General features: G+C 43.0%; 1 protein-coding gene across 2 annotated transcripts in view; it reads left to right on the forward strand.

The window, feature by feature from the left end:
• TTC7A (tetratricopeptide repeat domain 7A) overlaps positions 1-20,533 on the forward strand; it is a 1,654,710-nt gene that overhangs the window by 735,336 nt on the left and 898,841 nt on the right. For both annotated transcript variants that reach the window (XM_069234028.1, XM_069234029.1), the window contains exon 7: positions 19,107-19,267. In XM_069234028.1, the coding sequence (XP_069090129.1) occupies positions 19,107-19,267 (161 nt within the window). The remainder of the gene's footprint in view (positions 1-19,106; positions 19,268-20,533) is intronic.

The following is a 20,533-nucleotide window of genomic DNA, read 5'->3' on the forward strand; positions in this document are numbered from 1 at the left end:
ACTAGTAGTGCAGGATCTAAAAAACCCCACAGAGAAATGTGAACGAAACAAATAGAGACACTGTTGACAGCCAGCATGTAAAGTATTACAGTCTGATTAATAGATTGAAAAATGTATACAATGTGGTGATTAGACAGTCGGACAATGGAGGAAACGTGTTATGGCCTATATCAATGTACAAAGTGGAAGCAGTGAGACAGCTAAGCGACATACTGTTAATGCACAATGTCACGCTCAGACAGTACTAAAATTAGAGTGGTATACTATATAGAACTGTCACAATGGCATGGCATAGGTTTGCTTACAGAAGAAAAGTATCCGTTTCTGAGAAATTATTTTCCCACAATGCCAATCCTCATACAAAAGATACACAAAAAATGCCATCACGGCCCGAGGAGGCCAATCATATCATCCATTGGGAGTTTGTTTGAAAATACCTCCAGGTACAAAGATTTTATCTTGCAAGAATTTGTCTGCAAAATGTCCCCTTAAATCCAGGGCACACATGTGTTTTTTAGAAGAATCAATGACATACTGTCAAAGTCACCAGATCCTCGGGGTCTGCACACGCTCCCAACACGTCCACCACTGAACAGCTCTAGTAATTCTCGATCTGCCGACAATGTTCCAGTTCTGCGATCAAATACTCGTTCAAATTCCCGAACAAACTTTTTCCAGTTGTAAAGCAGGGAACTGTCTCTATGCACAAGAGGAATTGCCCTGGTGGCTGCGTCCCCAGTCAGGTATGATAACAAGAAAGCCACCTTCGATTGGGCATCAGGGAAAACACTCGGTCGACAGATAAAGTGCAATTCTACTTGCATCAGAAAAGATTGCGCTTTCAAAGGATCACCTGAGAACCGTTCTGGAGGAGCCAGAGGAATGGCTGAGGGAACGTTGAGAGAAATGTTCGTTGGAGGGTGACCTCTTGTATCTTGCGGAGGAGGACCCTGCTCAATCTTTCCCACTCTTTCCTTCAACTGACTCAATCTCTCAGCTAAGTTGGCTGTTATATTCCTTGATGACACTACCTCTGCTTGGAGCTGCAAAATAACCTTGACTAGCTCGTCCAGTGTAGCCATGTTGAGAACATACACAAACCAGGAGGATAATAATTTGTGGGCTCACTATTCTGTCAGAGTCACCAGATCCTCGGGGTCTGCGCACGCTTCCAGCACGTCCACCACTAAACAGCTCCAAGACTCTGAGAGATGAATCACAAAGGCTAAGAGAGTTCAAGAGGGGATTAGGAAGGGGACAGCTGGGAAGGAGACCTGTAGGAAGCAAAAGTTAAAACAACACAACATCAGATTAAAAAACACTTTTAGACTCATGAAACCTCTCTGTTGGATCTAGGGTTCAATGATACTTGGAACATGAAATAATACTCTAATGAGTCCAGAGTTCTATGTCACTCGGAACATAAATTAGTATTCTGTTGAACCTAAAGTTCAGTGATACTTGAAACATGAAATAAACACACTGTTGAACCTAGAGTTCAGTGATACTTGAAGCATGAAATAAACACTCCGTTTAGTCTAGAGTTCAGTGATACTTGAAACATGAAATAAACACACTGTTGAACCTTATAGTTCAGTGATACTTGAAACATGAAATAAACACTCCGTTGAGTCTAGAGTTCAGTGATACATTAAACATGAAATAAACACACTGTTGAACCTAGAGTTCAGTGATACTTGAAACATGAAATAAACACAATTTTGGACCTAGAGTTCAGTGATACCTGAAACATGAAATAAACACACTGTTGAACCTAGAATTCAGTGATACTTGAAACATGAAATAAACACTCTGTTGAGTCTAGAGTTCAGTGATACTTGAAACATGAAATAAAACACTCTGTTGAGTCTAGAGTTCAGTGATACTCGGAACACGAAATAATACCTAAAACTAAGCAAACATGAAATGGTCTAGAACTAGACTCTGAGTAGACCTTACTAAATCTAGGTACCTGGAAAAGAATAAAAAATGGTTAGTACAATGTTTCATATGGAATTTTCATGAATTGAAAACATACTGTTCTTGGGATACTAGAACCTTCCTGAATAATATTCCAAAACAAACACAGCCTCATTACATGAGGATAAGACTCTCCAAACATTCCTTGTAAGATAATAGGAATTGCACTAGAGACCCTACAAGCACATAGAATATAATATCCAGAATTCTAGCACAGAAAGATCTTTAGAATACCAGATCATAAATTGCGCACATCGCGGATTTCCACAAGAGTTTTGTAAATGTCATGAAATAGTTGCGCACAATGAATAACATGAATTAAGCACAGGAAACAAATCGCACGTCTTACCGTTTTGAAGGCAACTTTGTAAATGCCAGAAAATGGTTGCGCACAATGAATATCTTGATTAGTACACGAGTAAAGAATTGCACGTCTTGCCGATTCAAATGCAACCTTGTAAATGTCAGAAAATGGTTGCGCACAATGAATAACTTGATTTGTACACAAGTAAAGAATCGCGCGTCTTGCCGATTCGAATGCAACCTGATAAATGTCAGAAAATGGTTGCGCACAATGAATACCAAGGGTTAAACACGGAAAGCAAATCGCGCGTCTTGCCGATTCGAATGCAACCTGGTAAATGTCAGAAAATGGTTGCGCACAATGAATACCAAGGGTTAACCACGGAAAGCGAATCGCGCATCTTGCCGATTCGAATGCAACCTGGTAAATGTCAGAAAATGGTTGCGCACAATGAATACCAAGGGTTAAACACGGAAAGTGAATTGCGCGTCTTGCCGATTCGAATGCAACCTGATAAATGTCAGAAAATGGTTGCGCACCATAAATACCAAGGGGTAAACACGGAAAGCGAATCGCGCGTCTTGCCGATTCGAATATGCACATGTAAATGTCATGAAACGCCCAAGCGCACATTCACACACACTAGAGTCCAATCACTTATCATGCAAAGATTAGGCCCAAGAATTTGAGCGTCATTGATAACGGAGTCGGGGCCCAGCCCGACCTCCGTCTTACCGCCCTGATCAAGAATCACTCAGCCAAGAGAAAAGGCGAGGCCTGGAAGATCAAAGTAGGCCACCGGAACAGGAGCTCAGGAAATTGCTGTTGCTCTGCACCAGGACCTCTGAATAGTGAGCACGTGGAGCTGGGCTGGCTCCCTTTTATAGAGTCTTGGCCCAGCCCACAACCACACTCAGGCATGCTACAGGGAAATCTTCTAGAAGGCCCTGGAAGGGGACCACACCCTGACACACTCTGAAACCCTGCAGCAATACATTTCAAATGAACAGTATTTACAAACACCTTAAATATAAGTCTTCAGGATTAAACTCTGCAATGCAAAAGGTTAAACAAGAGCATATCAACATAATGCATGAATTACGTGATCTCATACGTGCTGGGCTTTTGCATTCCAGTCACCCGTAGAGCGCGCACTGCCCAGATGTTGACACATACCCTGGGAGAGTAATTTTGTGTTAATAACAATGGTTTAAGCATATGGAGAGTTTAGCGAGTAGTTTTATTTGGTCTTTTAAAAAAGTACGGCAGGCATATAAGTATTTAGTGCTACCCAGAGAGCGGGGGGTGGGCGGCCCCTCATTTTCTTTTTTATTACTGGGTATCTGCACTGCAATATATCCAACCATTAATTAATCGACAGGCTGATAATAGAGATTTTGGTGAAATTTGTCCTCCTATATATAATATGATTTGGGGAAGTCATGCCAATGCAGCTTTTTTGAGAACAGTGGAGCCTAGTTATTTTAAAAAAGTTAAGTTCAAGACTGTCTGGGCTGCATTTAAGGTGTGGACCAATGTTAAAAAGAAAATTGGAATCGGCCGGATTAATTTTTACACCCCAATTTTGAATTCTTCGGTGCTTCCTGATATTTTTAAGGATGAATACTGTGCCAGGTGGGCACAGCTTGGTGTTCGGTGTATTGGTGATTTCTATGGGCATACCCACCTTAAATCTTTTGAAGAACTGACAAGTGAATTTTCATTGAACACTAAGGATTTTTTTAAATATTTGCAAATCAGACATTTTTTGGGGTAAACTTTAGATCAGCATCTGGGCAGGTGGGGGATAGAATCCTAGTTATGGAGGTTCTTCATAATTCCACTAGATGGTGGGTCTGCTCGCTTTATCCGCTCTTCTTGAACTTAATGCCAGATGACTTGAGTAAACAGGTGGAGAGGTGGGCTCGGAATATTGGAGCTTCAGAAGTGTCAGTACGTACCTCTTTAGATATGGCACAGCGTTTTATATTATCCGCTGGGCCACAAACCCAACATTATAAGACTATTTTTTATCTATACTATACCCCCGCTAAGCTATTTAACTGGGGCAGTTCAAGGGGGGTGGTGTGTCCCAGATGCAAGAGTGTATCGGCCGACCTGGTACATATGTTCTTTAATTGCAGTAGGCTACATGAATTTTTTACTGATATGGCTAACTTTTTAACTAGGCTAATCCATCAGGAGGTGGAAATTACGCCGCAACTAGTATTACTGGGAATTGATGGAGTGGTGTACCTAGAATATTCACAGAGGTTCCTGTTTCTAGCCATGTCTGTGGCCCGGTACTGTATTGCCTCTGACTGGCTGGAGTCAACTCCACCAACTTTTAACCATTGGCTGGCTCGGATGTGCTCAATGTTTTATCTAGAGATGGGTTCTTATGCGTGGAAGGGCCGCGGGCGTAGACGGATGGGTGAAGCTATCTGGGCCCCGTTTGCACAGTGGCTAGGTAATAATTGAATCATGCTCGTAGGGGATCTATTTATTTAATCATGTTCAATCTTTGCACTTTATTTGTATTCTAAGGTCTTGAATAGGTTATTTCATATGCCCCCTTTCAGTGGTCTCGATGTCTGCTGTAGATCGATGAAATTAATTTATGTAATGATATGTATTTATCTAATGTATTTATTGTATTTATTCAGCCTTCTTTTTCCTTTGGTATTTGTACACTGTGCATCTTCAATAAAAAATAAAAAAAATAAAAAAAATAACAATGGATGTGACATCACTCTACACTTGAATTTCCCATCAGGATGGTCTGAGGGCTATAGAATACTTCTGTGGTTCTAGACTGGTGTCATTTTATAAACACACACAACTGTCCATGATACATTGGTGCCTACATAACAGTTTCTTTCTGTCTGACATACAGATATAAAGGCAAGTTAGGGGCACAGCGATGGGCACCTGCTTCACCCCTAGCTAAACAAATCTGCATATGGGCTGTAGGGAGGAGCAGGTGCTCACACAACAATTCACTGCAGAAAGCACAAATAATGTTGCCGTATGGACGCAATACACTGACAATTTATCGTCATTTGGAGGGGGATGGAAAGCTCAGCCAATCTCTTCACAGAGAATCTAAATCACGATAATCTGAGATCACATTTCAGTAGTTCGATTAGTACACAAGAAGTACACTCTTTAGACCTAACAGTATATGTGAAAGGGGAGAAGCTACACACCAAAACGTATAGAAAGCCCATTGCTGGCAACACATTACTGCACGCCCAAAGCTTTCATCCAAACAAACTCAAGCATAGCATCTCCTATGCTGAAAATGTACGCATGTGGCACAGTTGCAGTAATGAAGAACAGCTCCAGTTGGCACAGATAGAACTATTAAATAGGTTCTCAGAAAGAGGATAGAGTCCAGACATCATTCAGGCTGCCATGCACAAGGCTAACATGAAGAAACGAGAAACCCTGTTATTATTTAAAGAAGCACAGCAAGCACACCATGAACAGGAGATTAGGATGATCACAGGATACTGTGTAGAACATCAGAAGGTTAGGAGAATACTTACCAGACACTGGCAGTTTATTAAAAGGGATCCCTTTGCTGGGGACATCTTGCATAACAAACCCCAGATAACTTTTAGAAGGGCCAAGTCCATGCAACAAGCAGTATTCCTGACTTGAGAACAATAACAATAAAAATTGGCTAATAAATGCCACAAGTGCAAGGCTTGCAGATATCATAAATGATGTAATAGAACTTGACATGAGTGATGTAATATATGAGGTCATAAGCAGTGCATGGCAGCAGTGCAAGTTATAGTTAGCTATGCAAAATATAACTGGTGAATTTCTGTAGTTTTTTTAGTTCAAAACATTAATGTTGTCACTGACATATTCACCTAACTATAAGATTACTTTAACCTTTGTTTTCTTCTGTGAATTCCGAAGTTTTTTTAAAAACAGATCTTTTTATCACACCTAACTGTAATGTTACTTTAACCTTTGTTTTTTTTTTCACTGAATGTCACGTTTTTTTAACATAAAGTAATAATTTATCACCATACGTAAAGCCAACCCCCCATCGCACATGACCTTTGACTGTGAGTGGCAGGGTTGGCTGCAGCCAGCACCCCATAGACAGCCAACTTCATGCTGGACACAGCCTTTCATCGCATGCAGCGTGGGGTTGATGCAGTGCCTGAGTTTGCAGCCAGGCCCTGCATCCATCTTCCCACAGCCAGCCACCTAGAGGCAACCAATCCCCCACCGCACACCACCTTTGGTCATGCATGGTGTGGGATTAGCCACAGGACCTGTCTTGTAGCCAAGCCCTACTTCAGAAGCCCTGCAGGCAGCCAATCTCAAGCTGCACACAGCCTTTGGCCATGCGCAGAGTGTTGCTGGTCACATGGCTTGGTCTGCTGCCAGGCCCTGTGGCCAAACTCCCAGCAGGCTGCCAACCCCGCACCACACATAGCCTTACACTTGTACAGCATTGGGATGGCCTGCCAGCCACTTGGTCCCCATTCCCTGGGCCAAAACATGTATATGAAGGGTAGTGGGGCATGCAGCCCCCTCTCAATCCTTAATTGGTCTGGGGACTGCATCCCTGAGGCTAGTTCCAATAAAGAGAGGAGGGGAGGGGCATGCCATCTCCATCCCCAAGCCTTAAAGTCCCTGGAAACCCTATCACCTGGTGCCAAATATAGTAAACAAAAAAAGGGAAGGGGGCTGTGCAGTCCCCCTCCCCAAACCTTTTTGGGCCCTGGGGACCCCACCCCAGGGCCAGAATCTAAAGGGATGAGGCAGACACGTCTCCAACCTCTAATAGGTCCCAGAGACCCGATTCCCCAGTGCCAAATGTAATCAAAAATGGGAGTGGAGCCACGTGGCCATGTGGCCTCCCTCTCCTAACTCTGTTAGGCCCCAAGAACCCCATTCCCTGGGGTCTTTCATTTTTTTAAAGGGAAGAGGGGCCACAGAGCCCCCCTTCCCGTATCTCCTTTGGCCCTGAGGAACTTATCCCCCAGGGATGTCCATTTTGTAAAAAGGGAGGTAAGGCCATCTGGCCCACCTCCCGGAGCCTTAATAGGCCTTGAGGCTCCATCCCTGGGTACCGCATTACATTATAAAGGGGTGGGGGTTGCGGGGCCTCCTTTTTCAAGTCATGGGCAGCAATCCCACAGGGCTCTTTTTATTGAAAAGGATTGGGGGGGCTCCATGACTACCCTCCCCAAGCCTTGTTTGGATTTGGGAACACCATCACCCAGGGCTTTTTTTTAGTAAGGGGGGCCATACGGCTCCCCCTTTCTGAGCCTATTATAGCTCCGGGGACCCCATCTCCCTCGGCCCACATTATTTGAAGGTGGGTGCCCACTCAGGGCTCCAACTATGTACACTTTGGGGGCTGCATGTGTAGCTCCAGGGTTCCTGCAGCCCCAGCCGGCAAGAGCCGGCATTGCACCTGTCCGGACGGAGCAGGTATTTGTGTTGCTCCCTCCAGGTGGAAGCAATAGGTTGTTCAATTTCCATGCCCCTCTTGTTTTTATTTACTAATCAGCCCTGGGGGTTGGTGTCTCCAGGACCTTTTAAGGCTTGAGAAAGGGGGCCGCACAGCCTCCCTCACCTTTCAGTTACAATTCACCCCCAGGGGCTGGGATCAAAATTAGACTTAGGTAGCACTTTTATTCTGCCAATCATTGCTTCCCTTGTTGATACCAATTTGGGAACATAAAAACAATGTTGAAAATTCTATATATGTGCAATAATGGAAACTCAAGGAATGAAAATGTCGGATGTGATGAGACAGATCACTGTATGTAGAATTTTTATTCAGGGAGGGCTTCCCTTGTTGATACCACTCTGGGAACATAAAATCAATGTTGAAGATTTTATACATGTGCAATAATGAAAACTCAAGGGATGAAAATGGCGGATATGATGACTGATCACTGTATCATGGTTATCCGTCTAGCAACTGAAGGAAAATTATAGGCAGGACTGCATAAAAAACATTGTGTACTGTGGGCGGTTTGACCCGGTAGAAGGCATTTCCTGAAATGCCTTGGCTATCCGTCATGCATAGTGCATGAAATAAAGAAGGTGATATGTATTTTAAGATATCGAGGCTTCTGGGGTGGTGATTACGCATGGGGCATATATAGTGTAGCTGTCCCTCTAGTGAAATATGCGGCGACGAGGATTTGATATATGTAATGCGTGAACCCGCATGCAAAGAACCCGGCACGCCGACATGCAAAGCGCTCCCATAACTGATACAGGACTGTGTATGAGGACGATGAAACAGGATTGAATAACTCAGCAGATGTAACAATTATACTGCGCTGCCGAATTTAAACATTAAATGTGTGAAAGAATAGGATGAAAGGAGTCAGAGTAAAAGACTAGTGCAATCATGTGTGTATCCTTGTCTCTATAACCATAAAATGCAGAAGGAGAGAAAGAAACAAAACATTTCAGTCAAATATGGCTGAAAGACGTGCCCGAGGGGAACAAGCAGCAAAGGATATTTGTGATGAAAACGCAGAGGGCAATGAGAGGCAATTTGGGTAAAATAAGGAAAAATGCAAACCTGCACGAATAATTAAAGAATTGGAAAAAATTAGAATTTCAGAGTCCAACAAGTTGTGGGAGATTACTTCTTTACCAAAATACATATAATGTGGCTGAGTGCCACATGTTTTGAGTATCACATTGTTACCTACAAGTGGGGATATGGATCCAGATCTACTTAATGATTGGAGATCGCAGACGGAAGACTGCTCTATGGAACTAATGGGTACCCTCATTAAATATGCTAAGGGTAAAATTGATTTCCAGACAGCAAAGATTGAAGAATTATTGAAGGAAATTGGAGGAATAAAAGAACGGGAGGAAGTTAATATGTTATTGATGAATATGGAAGAAAGGGTAAAGAAGCATAAAGAAGAAACTAGAATGAAGAAAGTGCATAATTTTAAGAGATAAATTAGACTACCAATATGGAAGGATCTATATGTTTGCCAAGACATTTGAGCCATTGAGGGCGAAAAAGAAGATGGATTAATTGGTATCTTTGGATGTGGTAAAGTGAGGTGAGCTTGGATCTGGGCTCATCTGCTGATGAGGGCCCAAGGGAGAAGATGGATTTTTATGGGGAGATGAGACTATTGCACATGACCCCGCCACAACGAGGGAAAGGAAGAGGAAGATGAGAACATGGAAATTCAGGACACAAAGGGGCAAGGGGTAGAGCGAACAATAAGCAAATGGAGATCACAAAGACAACTAAGAGCCAAATGAGAAACCTTTGGTTATTAATATGAGTGTAAAGTTAACATCTACACAGGAGAAGATCTTGAAATATGGATTACATTTTTGCCCCACATCTGGCCCTGATTTTGTGAATCCAAGAGTAGAGACTTATACAATTTATAAGGAAATTAAAACTATACATGTATTATGCCATGAAAACTTATAATGTATGAAGTGATGAGTTGGGGTCCAGACTGCAACAATCAAAGTTCAGTATCAGAGATATTCCAGAATTACTACTCATAAATAAATTAAGAATGGAGAATGAGGAGCTATATAGCACCACACAGGAACAAATTATGATAGAAGTTGGGCAGTTGGAAAGTATTGGATTCTCAACAGATTCACACATTGAATTGGCCTAAGACCTCAAAGTAAGTTCTGTCCCCAGTTACCAACTGGCAACAAGATAGACATATTGTATGAACTGGTTGTAGATGATATCAATAGAATGAGAAGACAATCTAAAAAACATAATGAAAATAACCTGTCATATAAGGAGTGGCATGAATTGAATAACCTACAAATGAACAGATCTATCATTATCAAACCCCACTGATAAGGATGGAAACATCGTCATCATGGACAGGCAAAAATATGTTAATAAAGCACAGAGGAAACTGTCCAGGAGAGATCACTCTGAGAGTCTAAGGATTAATCCCATTAAGTAATATCAACGTGAATACAATGGGATGTTGAAGAATTTACATGACTGAGGGCTCTTAAGTCATGCAAAATATCTGTACCTGAAAATAGATCACTCCAGGAGTTCCAACATTTACTTACTACCAAAGAACCATAGAGAGAAACATAATCCCCCTGAGAGGCTCTTATGGGCCCGGTAGAAGGTGTTTGCTAAAACACATTGGCCATCTGTCAAATATGGTGCATGAACTAAAGAAGGAGATATGTATTTTAAGATATTGACAAATCTGGAGTGGTGATTAAGTGCGGCGCATATATTGTGTTGCTGTCCCTCTGGTGGAATGCGAGGAGGATTCAAGAAAAAAAATATATATATATATTAATGTTAAAAATGGTAGCCATCATTTTTTTGGCCAGAATCCCACAGGACGTCTGTGAGATTGCAGCAGAAAAAGCCAATATTTTTTTTAATTTGGCCCCAGGGGTTCCCCTGGCTTGCCCCAGAGTGCCTAGGGGGGCAGGGTATCCCTACCATGCCCCTTATGTTATTTAATTTAAAACTTCAGGACAGAGTATTAAGTCACGTTGCTGGCAGCCAGTCAGAGCACTCCCTCCCACAGAAGACTGACTCTTGTGGGAGTGAATTTGCCCAAGGAAAAAAAAGGCACTCTTGGCCAATCATAATGCTCTATTTTTTATTTGGCGATCCCGCAAGACTCTTGCAAGGCTTGCGCAAACCCAACCATCCAGATATACAAATATTTTTGTACCTTAATTTTACTGAACAGATTTACACCAAATCACTTCAAGCACAATTTGTGTACCAAGATCTAGCTTCCTGCCAAATTTACTGTAATTCAATTGTTCAATTTTTGCAATATCACTGCCTTAAGAAGTCTGTGGAAAATGCATGCTGAAATTTACTTTTTGCCCCCCCCCCTTTTTTTTGCGGCTTTCCAGGAAGGGTCTGATGTTAATTAGCTTTTTCTTGGAAAGTTTTGTGAAGATTCTTCAAACAGTTCTAAAGTTGTTAGGAAATCAAAACACTCCTTGGGCCTGATTCAAAAGGGTAAACTTAGACCAAAAGTCTAAGGTTAGACCAAAAGTCTAACTTTATTTATAGTTTAGACTTTAAAGCAAAAGCCTAAACTTACACCTGAAGTCTAACTTTACTATAAATAAAGTTAGACTTTTGGTCTAAGTTTAAGTTTAGACTTTGGGTCTAAACTTAGAACAAAAGTCTAACTTTACTATGAGTAAAGTCGAACTTTATGTCTAAGTTTAGACTTTTGCTCTAAACTTAGACTAAAAGTCTAAACTTAGACTTTTGGTCAAAGTTTATCTTTGTGAATAGGGCCCTGTGTCAATGTAAAAGCAGGGCAAAGGTTACAGGGATGTTATAGTAAGGAAATAGAATTATAATAAACCTTAGAAATTCACTAAAAAAAAAACAACGGTTGCAGGAATATTATAGTTAGGTTCAAATTCAGCATTTATATTTATACTTATCTCCAGAAACTGTAACTCGTGCCATGAGGTAACTATAAATCGTGTAACCACCATGCACAGTTTTCTCATCAATAATTTTATGCAAATCTTACAGTGATATTATCAACGACGCCTTAAAACATGTTATGAGTGATGTACTACGTAGGGTAATTAGAAGTGCGTGGCGAGGGCGCAAGTAGTACTTACCTTAGGGCATGAGTCCCTGTAAAGATGTTTTATAGTGAATTTCCAAGGATTTTTAAATTCTGTTTCCTAACTATAACATCTCTGTAACTGTTGATTTTTTTCAGTTAATTTCTAGGTTTTTTTAACGTAAAGTAATAATTACTATGTAGACAACCCCATGCAACGCATGGCATTTGGACGTGCACGGTCAGGGGTTGGCCACAGGGCTTGACCTGCAGCCATGCCCTGTAGCCAACCCCCACATGCAGCCAACCCCAATGCCTCACACAGCCTTCGGCCCTTTTTCAAAACCTGCAAAGGCAGCTAACCCTGGAGGGGGGCACACAGCCCCCCTCCCCATGCTAATTTCAGCCCCAAAGACCACATCCCCTGAGGCCTGCCACACTTTTTAGGGGAAGGGGATATCTGCCCCCCCTCCCTGGGCTGCATTTGGCCCGAGGACCCCGTCCTCTGGAGCCCATTGCTTAATTTATGGGGAGGGGGCATGCAGATCCTAGGGACCCCATCTCCCAGGGTCCCAGCCATAATGTAAATGGGGAGGTGAGCATGCAGCCCCTCTCCCCAGACCGATTTCTGGCCCTGGGACTCAATGTCCCTGGATCCAGCCATATTAAGAAAGGGGAGGGGCATGCAGTCCCCTGCCCTCCCTGGATGGATTTGGGCCCCAGGGACCCCATCCCCCAGGGCCTGGCTAATTATTCAAGGGGACAGAGGTGTGCTTCCACCCTCCCTGGAATGAGTTTGGCCCTGGGGACCCCATCCCTTGGGGCCCTGCCAGTAAAGGGTGGGTTCCCTGGAGCTCACCTAGGAAAACCCACTGCATCTTTGCTTGGGGATGTGGGGGGAGCCCCAATGCCCCAGTGACCCCAGATGGCTCCCCACCTCCAGTGGGAGCCAGCATTGCTCCTGCCCGATGGAACAGCTAAAAATGCTGCTCCCTGTGGACAGGAGCAATGTTTTCATCAGTGAAGCAAATTGAGCTGGGGGACAGGGCCCCCAGGGATAATAATGAGTCCAGGAGAGGGACCATGAGGCCCCCTTCCATTTGTCTGCACGACTGGGCCCCTGGGGTTGGGGTCCCTGGGCTTGAAAATGGCCCGAGGAGGGGGTCCACACAGCCCGTCTCCACCTTTTTCCTTCATGGCGTGGTCCCATGAGTGGCGGTCCCCAGGGCTGAAATTGACCCAGGGAGGGGGACCATGCCGGCCCCTACCCTGTTTTCACATGAAGCTGTCCCTTGGGGATGTGGTCCCGGCACAGTAAATGGCCTGGGGAGGAGTGCCACGTGTGCCTCCCTCCCATAAATATTACAAGTTAATTCCCCCTGGGATCTGGTCCACCGGGGGGGCAAAAAAAGCAAGCACAGGTAAGTGTGCTTGCTTTTTTTTTACTTTCTCACAGATCCTCCATGGATTTGAGGGAAAACCTAAAGATAAAACAATCTTGTCCCCTTGGAGAGTCCCTGTGGGACTCCACCACTAAGCCTAGTGGGTCAGTGTATTCCTACCGTGCTCCCTTGTCTTTTATTTAATGTTTTTCCTTGGAACTTGGCTGAGTCTGAGTCCCAAAATGGCTGCCACCACTTCCTGTTTGAAGTTTTGGCAGCCAATCAGATCTCACAATGAGCTTTGTTGAACGTTTTGGGACGGCCCTTTTTTCTCGGCCCCCGCTTGACGAATCACCCCAAAACTTTCACGGCAACAATGGATGTGAAAGGCAAACTAGTTTTGAAAATTTCATGGAGAATAATTAAACAGTGCCAAAGTCATTGGCAAAACAAAAAACGGGCAACTCCTTTATATGGAGCACCCTACAACACCAGTGACACCAGTGACACTCTGGATCTTCTCAAACTGAAATACCTATTTTTGGCAGAGTTTTGAAGCATAGGGTTAGAACATCCATGCTGAGCTAGAAAGGGACAAAGCCTTTTACCAATTTTACAGCAAAGTCTTTAAGCATAGTATTAGCACACTGCCATCCAGGCCAAGCTGAAAAATGACAAAAGCCTTTTACTACTCCAGGCAACGTATTACACCTCAGAGCTTTGTAGAGGTGCAGCTCTGGGGCTGCAGCTGAGCATAGTGGCATGGATTACTAGGGGCATATGAGAACCTTTGTGCTACATGCCCTTATCTACTATCTGCCTCAATGCAATAAAGCAGGAGTCATTTTAAGTGAAGCGACGCCTTGGTCGAAGAACAACATTGATTTGGAGATAAAGTACCGCCCCTAATATGGCCACAGCGTAATAGCTGTGAGCCACGACCATCTTAATTCAGGGCATCTCCTTTGGAGAAACCCACCTAACCCAGCTGCTACCCACTCCTTAGGCACCCTCTCCATGTACATTATGCTGCTTTTTATCAACAGCATGACTTATCTTGCTGGATTTTCAGCCACAGAACTGCCAAATGAATTTGGCAGGTGACCAACCTCCAAAACAACCACACAGCGGCCAACAGTTTGGGTTTGATGGTGTGAAAACGTGAACACTAAGTATTTAAGGCTTCAGAGCAGTGGGCAACAACACCAATACACTGCCTTGTGAGCCCCGCTCACCAAATTCCGTAGTGTAAGTCCTCACTGAATGTCACGAGTTTGATTTTGCAAAACCAATATGTCTCGCTTAATACTGAAAATCCAAGCCTGTTGATTTTGCCAATGCCTGATTTTTATTTGATCAAACAGTATAACATAGACATTGGAGGCTTGCTGTATACTCGTCATCGAAAGAAGAATACCCGTTGACGGTCAAGCTTGTAAGGAAGGAGTGTTCTTTACTAAAAAATATAGGGCAAGTAGGTCACAGGTCCTTTGACCGGATGAGTAATTAAAGGTACACAGAGACGCAGGTTGACACATAATTATGGAGTAGTAATGTTCAGCATGACATAAAGACACCTTTATTCCTTAGGCATTCTTATTGACATCCGATGTGGGATCCCCCTTGTCAATGGGGGAGCAGTGATTCATTTTCTGTATAGTCATTATACTGCAGGAACTTACTCCCCTAAAAGGATTTAGTCCCTGTGTCCCAAAGTCAATGTCAAATCTTTATTTCGGCTAAAAAAGCCATAAAAGTATCCAAGTCAAAAAATATAAATATATACACACAATAGTCATAAAAGGTCAGATGGGAGTAAAATACCATACAATTAGTGTCCCAACCGCACCCTATTACAATAAAATTGTATGAGCATATATGTTTTAGAGTTAAAACCAATTAAAACATTCAAAAATGTTACACAATTAAAACTTTCTACCTGAACCCTGGTAGTTGTCCCAAAATCAATAGCAGAGGTGACCTGCAATTTGGGGTTTTAAAAGCATGGGAAATACATTCCCAAACACCTGTGTTTTCCAAAAGGATTAACATAAAACGAAAACATAGATTTCCGCTAAATGTAATATTAAGGATGCCTTTAGATGTCAAACCAATGTGACCACCGAATGGAGGCTGCAGTCAGAATATTGTAAAACTGCAACATTGCACCTGGAGCTGAGGCTTTTTTGACGCGGAAAAAGGAAAAGAGCTGAAGAATGCGCAAACCTACTGTGTGTAGCTCTGACCTCGGTTCAACAAAAATGTTCGGCATTGATATTGCTGTACCTTCCTGAAAAAACAACACATTTGCATTTATTGCAGGGAGCTGTAATGTAGAGAGGAACAGTTCCGTGGGGCACTGAGCTGCTGGCCCCTCTCTCCACCACGTGCACGTGCGCGCTGTGTTTTATTTAAATGTAAGAATGTGGGCCAGCGTGGCACCTCGAGGGCCCCTGACTGGAGCACGCGAAGCTGAGATGACAAGCAGGCGCTGGCCAATGTCAGAACACCGCAGGCTGTTTTGTGTGTGGCTTTCTGTGTGTCACAAAGCTGTATATTAACTGGTGACTAGCAGAGCGCTTCCTGTCACGTCTCATCTTAAGAAATCAAAGGTATAATGACAGCAGGGATGTTGGATATTATCCGCTATCACATAGCAAAATGAACAGCCCGTGTCCTCTTCATGTTGTGGCAGTATTTGCATTGTTTATTAAAGTGTAAAATATTTGTATGTGATAGATAGCAAAGCAGGAAAGAACTTACGCTTTTTATTAAGCGTGAATTGATATAGTTTCGACTCTGTGAAGAATGTTGTTTACTCTACGCACGATGGTTAAATGCCGCACCTGGTGGGTGGGGTCAAGGAAGTGGGACAGGATGTGCCGTTAGACTTTGGAACTGGGAAACTGGGTTCAAATCCAGGAGTCGGCTCTGCATCCTGTCATTCTGAGCAAATCACTCAGTCTCCCTGTGCCTAAAAAACACAAACAAACCAAGCATTTGCAATCTAATAAGTCGCGCATTTGCGACAGTTAGAAATATTGGCGTTGTAAAAGCATAATTGGACTTTTATGGCCACATACATTTGTCAACCCTGCCTTATAATTTAACTGCATACACACAAGTGCACTTACCACTCTCCATGAAAAAAGGTTATATATACAGGGCCCACACAAGCCCACCTCCAAAGACAGATGTATTGTAAAGCGCTCCAATACCTCCGATCGAATTTGCGCTATATACGCGCATTAAAAAATAAGGTCAAGAAAATACAGATCTCTTAACATAAAAAATACATTTTCTGTCTAATGCAAGAAGCAGATACGCCAACGCTCACCTCCAGAGCGATTGGTGAAATTTCACATAATCTACAATTAATGTTGTTTTCCAAACACAAGGACACGATCACTCCACTCCTCCCATGCACTCCTCAAGAAGGCCGAGAGGGGAAAACACTACAAAATAAAAGGAAAACAAGGGGAGCAGTGGCGCCGCAAATTTACAAGAAATGGTAGTTACGACAGGGTTCATTCAGTAGGAGCAGTTACACAAGGAATTTGACTGCCCGGAGAACAATAATCCCTGATCTCTGTAGTCCGTTTTAATGTGTGCCATCATGTTTTCAAATCAACCTGTTGTGATTTGTTGCCGCGAAAAATCACTGAAACAAACCATAAATACAATCGTATAGCAGGTCTTCCAAACTATATCCACCTCTAAGTCCATGGTGACATTAAAACAACCGTGAGGTCAAGGAAATAACATAGACATATACAGGGAAGAGCTTCATTTTACAGACCAAAGTTATCACCCATTTGAAAGGGAGCATCAGATCCACATATCTGGGCCATAAAAGATTAGTTTTTCCACCAAGTGCGTGCACCACTGAGCTGTGAAAGGACTGCACGAAGGAAACGCGGTGTGTGAAAGAGAACGTGTTTGGAAAACGCAGAGCTGCTCTTGGGAGGGGGAAGCACACTGCTGTTACACCTCAGACCCAAAGGAAGTTAGCAAGATTTCAACACAAGCATTGCGTACACACATGAGCACATACCACTCCCCATGAAAAAAGGTTATGTTTACACCGACCACACAAGCCCACCTCCAAAGACAAATGTTGCGTTGTAAAGTGCTCCAACACCGCCGATCGAGTTCATGCTATATGAAACTTCAAAGCGCCATGGCTGCCATGGAGCGCGAAGGGGAGAGACAAAAGAAAATGAAACTTCAATGCGCCACCATGGAGCGTGAAGGGGAGAGACAAAAAAAAAAGTAGTTTGCCCTCTCGAAATGATATCAGCAATCGTGCAATAATCCATGCAACTGGGTCAGTCTGCAAGGTGTAACAAAAGAGCCTCAAGGAGGGACAAATGTAAAGCATTTACCAATGACATCAAGGGATTGTTGAAAGGCAAGCCCAGGAACGAATGCAAATGATGGGCGTGAGATGGGTGTGGTTAAAGCCCTGAATAGATCACAACAGATTGAAAAGCAGCACTTGTGCGCTGCTATGCTCAACCAAAAAAAGAATATGTGTAATGTAACTAGCTGATGTTCTTGTAAAGCGCTCCAGGGCCCTTGGCCCGGATTCGCCATATAAAAAAACAAAAGGAAAGTAAAGGGCTATCAAATGGGCTGTGCATAAAACACTGATAACTGAATAAAGAAGGAATTGGGAGATCAGCAGATTCATGACTGTGTTAAGGGAAATGGCTGAGAGCAGCCGACTGTCACTTAATAAGACAGGCCCTTCCCTCTATTGAGTCTTTTTAGTAGAGGTTTGTGGTTCAACGTGTGTGAGGCTGCAGAGGCTTTTCAAGGTTCAGTTTAGTGACAAGAGTATGAGACGAAAATTGATAAACACCTAGCAAAGCTCTGCAAAAATTACACTGATAATAGTTTATTAATTGCTCACGAAAATGGGAAAGCAATTAGGACAGGTAAGGCTAGCTTCGTGCTTGTTACATAAAGATGTGGCTGAGATCAATGCCAGGTTGTAGATGTGTTTGTCTGGGTTGTCAGCGTGAGAGAGAGAGAGACACAACATAACATTTGCAGGATAGTGTTCTTCTAGACTATGATGGTTTGAAATGGGATTGCAGAAATGTGGAGGGTTTGGTCTATCAAGATTGCAACAAAAAGGTAAATAATTCACAAGAAAGCAGCCTTTTCTTGAAGGTTGAAGCTTGTTATAGCGTTCTCCTAGAAATCACCACCTTGCAGAAAACAAGGTCACCTGACCAATCATTCTTTGGAAGCACATCCTTAATATGGTACTGTATTCCCCCCAGCTTCAGACTATGCAGTCCCTCAATTAATTCACAAAGAGGTGAAAAACCTCCTTTTGCAACAGCTTTTCTACCGTTTTCCTTCACAGATGACCCAGAAACGAGGATCCCCTATATCCTGACCAAGTGCTTGGACATTCTCTGTAGCCACCCTTGATTAGAGAACCCCATGGCTACGTTTTGTACTGCTTTAAGGGCCATATGTACGAACACTTTTTCCCATAGACACAGAATGGGGAAAAACCTTTGCTACATCTGGCCCTAAGATCAGTAACTTTGATAATAATGCAGTCTTCTGATTCCAAAGCTCCATAAAGCACTGTTGCAAATAGGTTCTGTCTGCTCTATACACAACCACAAAAATAAATAAATTAAGGATAACCTTGGAATGAACAAAGTGTATATGAAATTTCGATTTTTACACAGCTTGCTGGGGATAGTGAGGCTTCAGCATATCTTCCATGGGCAAGAGTTTGATTTCAGAGGTTAGAGTGAGTACAAAGTAAAGTTGGCGCCCCTTCGGAACTGTGTTGCACTAACTGATACATGTGGTTTTTCTTTTCTCCAGACAGCTGCTCGGCATTTGGCTGAAGTGCTCCTCCATTCTTTGAGTGAAGACTGCTATTGGAATCCTTTATCCGAACCTCCTTCTGATCTTGGGACTAAAGAAGAACATTCTTTTATTAGTAGCACTCGTAGACAAACGCCACAACTTCATTCAGGAGAGAAGTACGTTTTTAAAACATATTTTGGGTGCTATAAGTCATTCAAAAGCGGGCCTCATCCACATAAATTAATCCAAGTCAACACTCTTTCTGTCACTCATGGTTGTTGCTATTAGGGTTTCTTGGTGTTACATTGATGTAGCGCTGCCTTCTCTTGAGTGCATATCACTGTGGCGGGCTCACTGCGCTGTATTTGTTTGTTTGGTCCTGTCAGTGCTGTGGTAAAAGGTCTGAAATATGGGACAGGAGAAAATCCTGTCAGTGTGGCTCTCCCTGTTGCAGTGAAGGTTGTTAGGACAACCCAACCCACCTATGCTGTTCAACCGTTTTTACTGTATGTATGTAAGGTTTGCTAATTCTAAAGCCCAATTTAACTGGCTAGCAACGGAGCACTGAACAGTACAGAGGAAAGCCCCAGAGGGGATATATGGGGGGAGGGGACAGAGGGAGGTAATAGGGTTCATGCCAGGGTGAGAAGTCAACATATATGCGGTAGCTTTCCTTCAATTGGTGAGTTTTCAATTTATTTCAGATTTTTCAGAAAATTGGTACAGTTCTGATGTCAGTAGGGATGTTGTTCCAGATCTTGGGAGCTGAGGCTGAGAAGGCTCGTTTTTGCCTTTCTATGGTGTTTAGTCTTGAGTCTGGTGATGTCAGAGCTCCTTGTCTGGTGTTGTCGTCCAGATATTGTTAGCTAGGTATACAGGGGTCTTGGTGTAGAGGGGCTTGTATTGATGGAACGTCTCTTGATTATGATCCAAGCTTACAGAGGTGAGACAGTGTAGATGCTTTAGTACAAGGGTTGATGTGGTCAGATTTCTTCAGCCCATTTATGATCCAAGTTGGTGAATGAAGGATGCCTTCCAGGGAAGTGAAGGTGGTCTCTGGGAAGCTGCTGAGGTGAGAGTTGCCTCCATCTAGGTGGGAGAGGACTAGGACTTGAACTGGCATTCTGACATCTTGTGTAAGCAGAACAGATTTCACTTTTTACATGCGATAGAGAGAGTTGGAAACAGATTGTTTTGTTTCTCTTGGCAATATTTTCTATGAGTGAGCAGTTTGAGTTGAAGTTGCATCTGTGGCATTTGACTTTTTCTGTTAATTCAGGTTTTAAGTTTGTATAATTTGGAGAACCATGTCTGAATCAGATATTTGGCACTGTTGGGAAAAAGGAGGAATTTGGTGGCTTTGAGTCTCTGTACATTGTTGGTTGAAGATATTTTGAGATAGAATTTGGTATTGTCAGCTTTCTGGTGGCTCTTGATGTTGT

Source organism: Pleurodeles waltl, chromosome 5 (genome assembly GCF_031143425.1).
Source record: "Pleurodeles waltl isolate 20211129_DDA chromosome 5, aPleWal1.hap1.20221129, whole genome shotgun sequence".
NCBI classification, from domain to species: Eukaryota; Metazoa; Chordata; class Amphibia; order Caudata; family Salamandridae; genus Pleurodeles; species Pleurodeles waltl.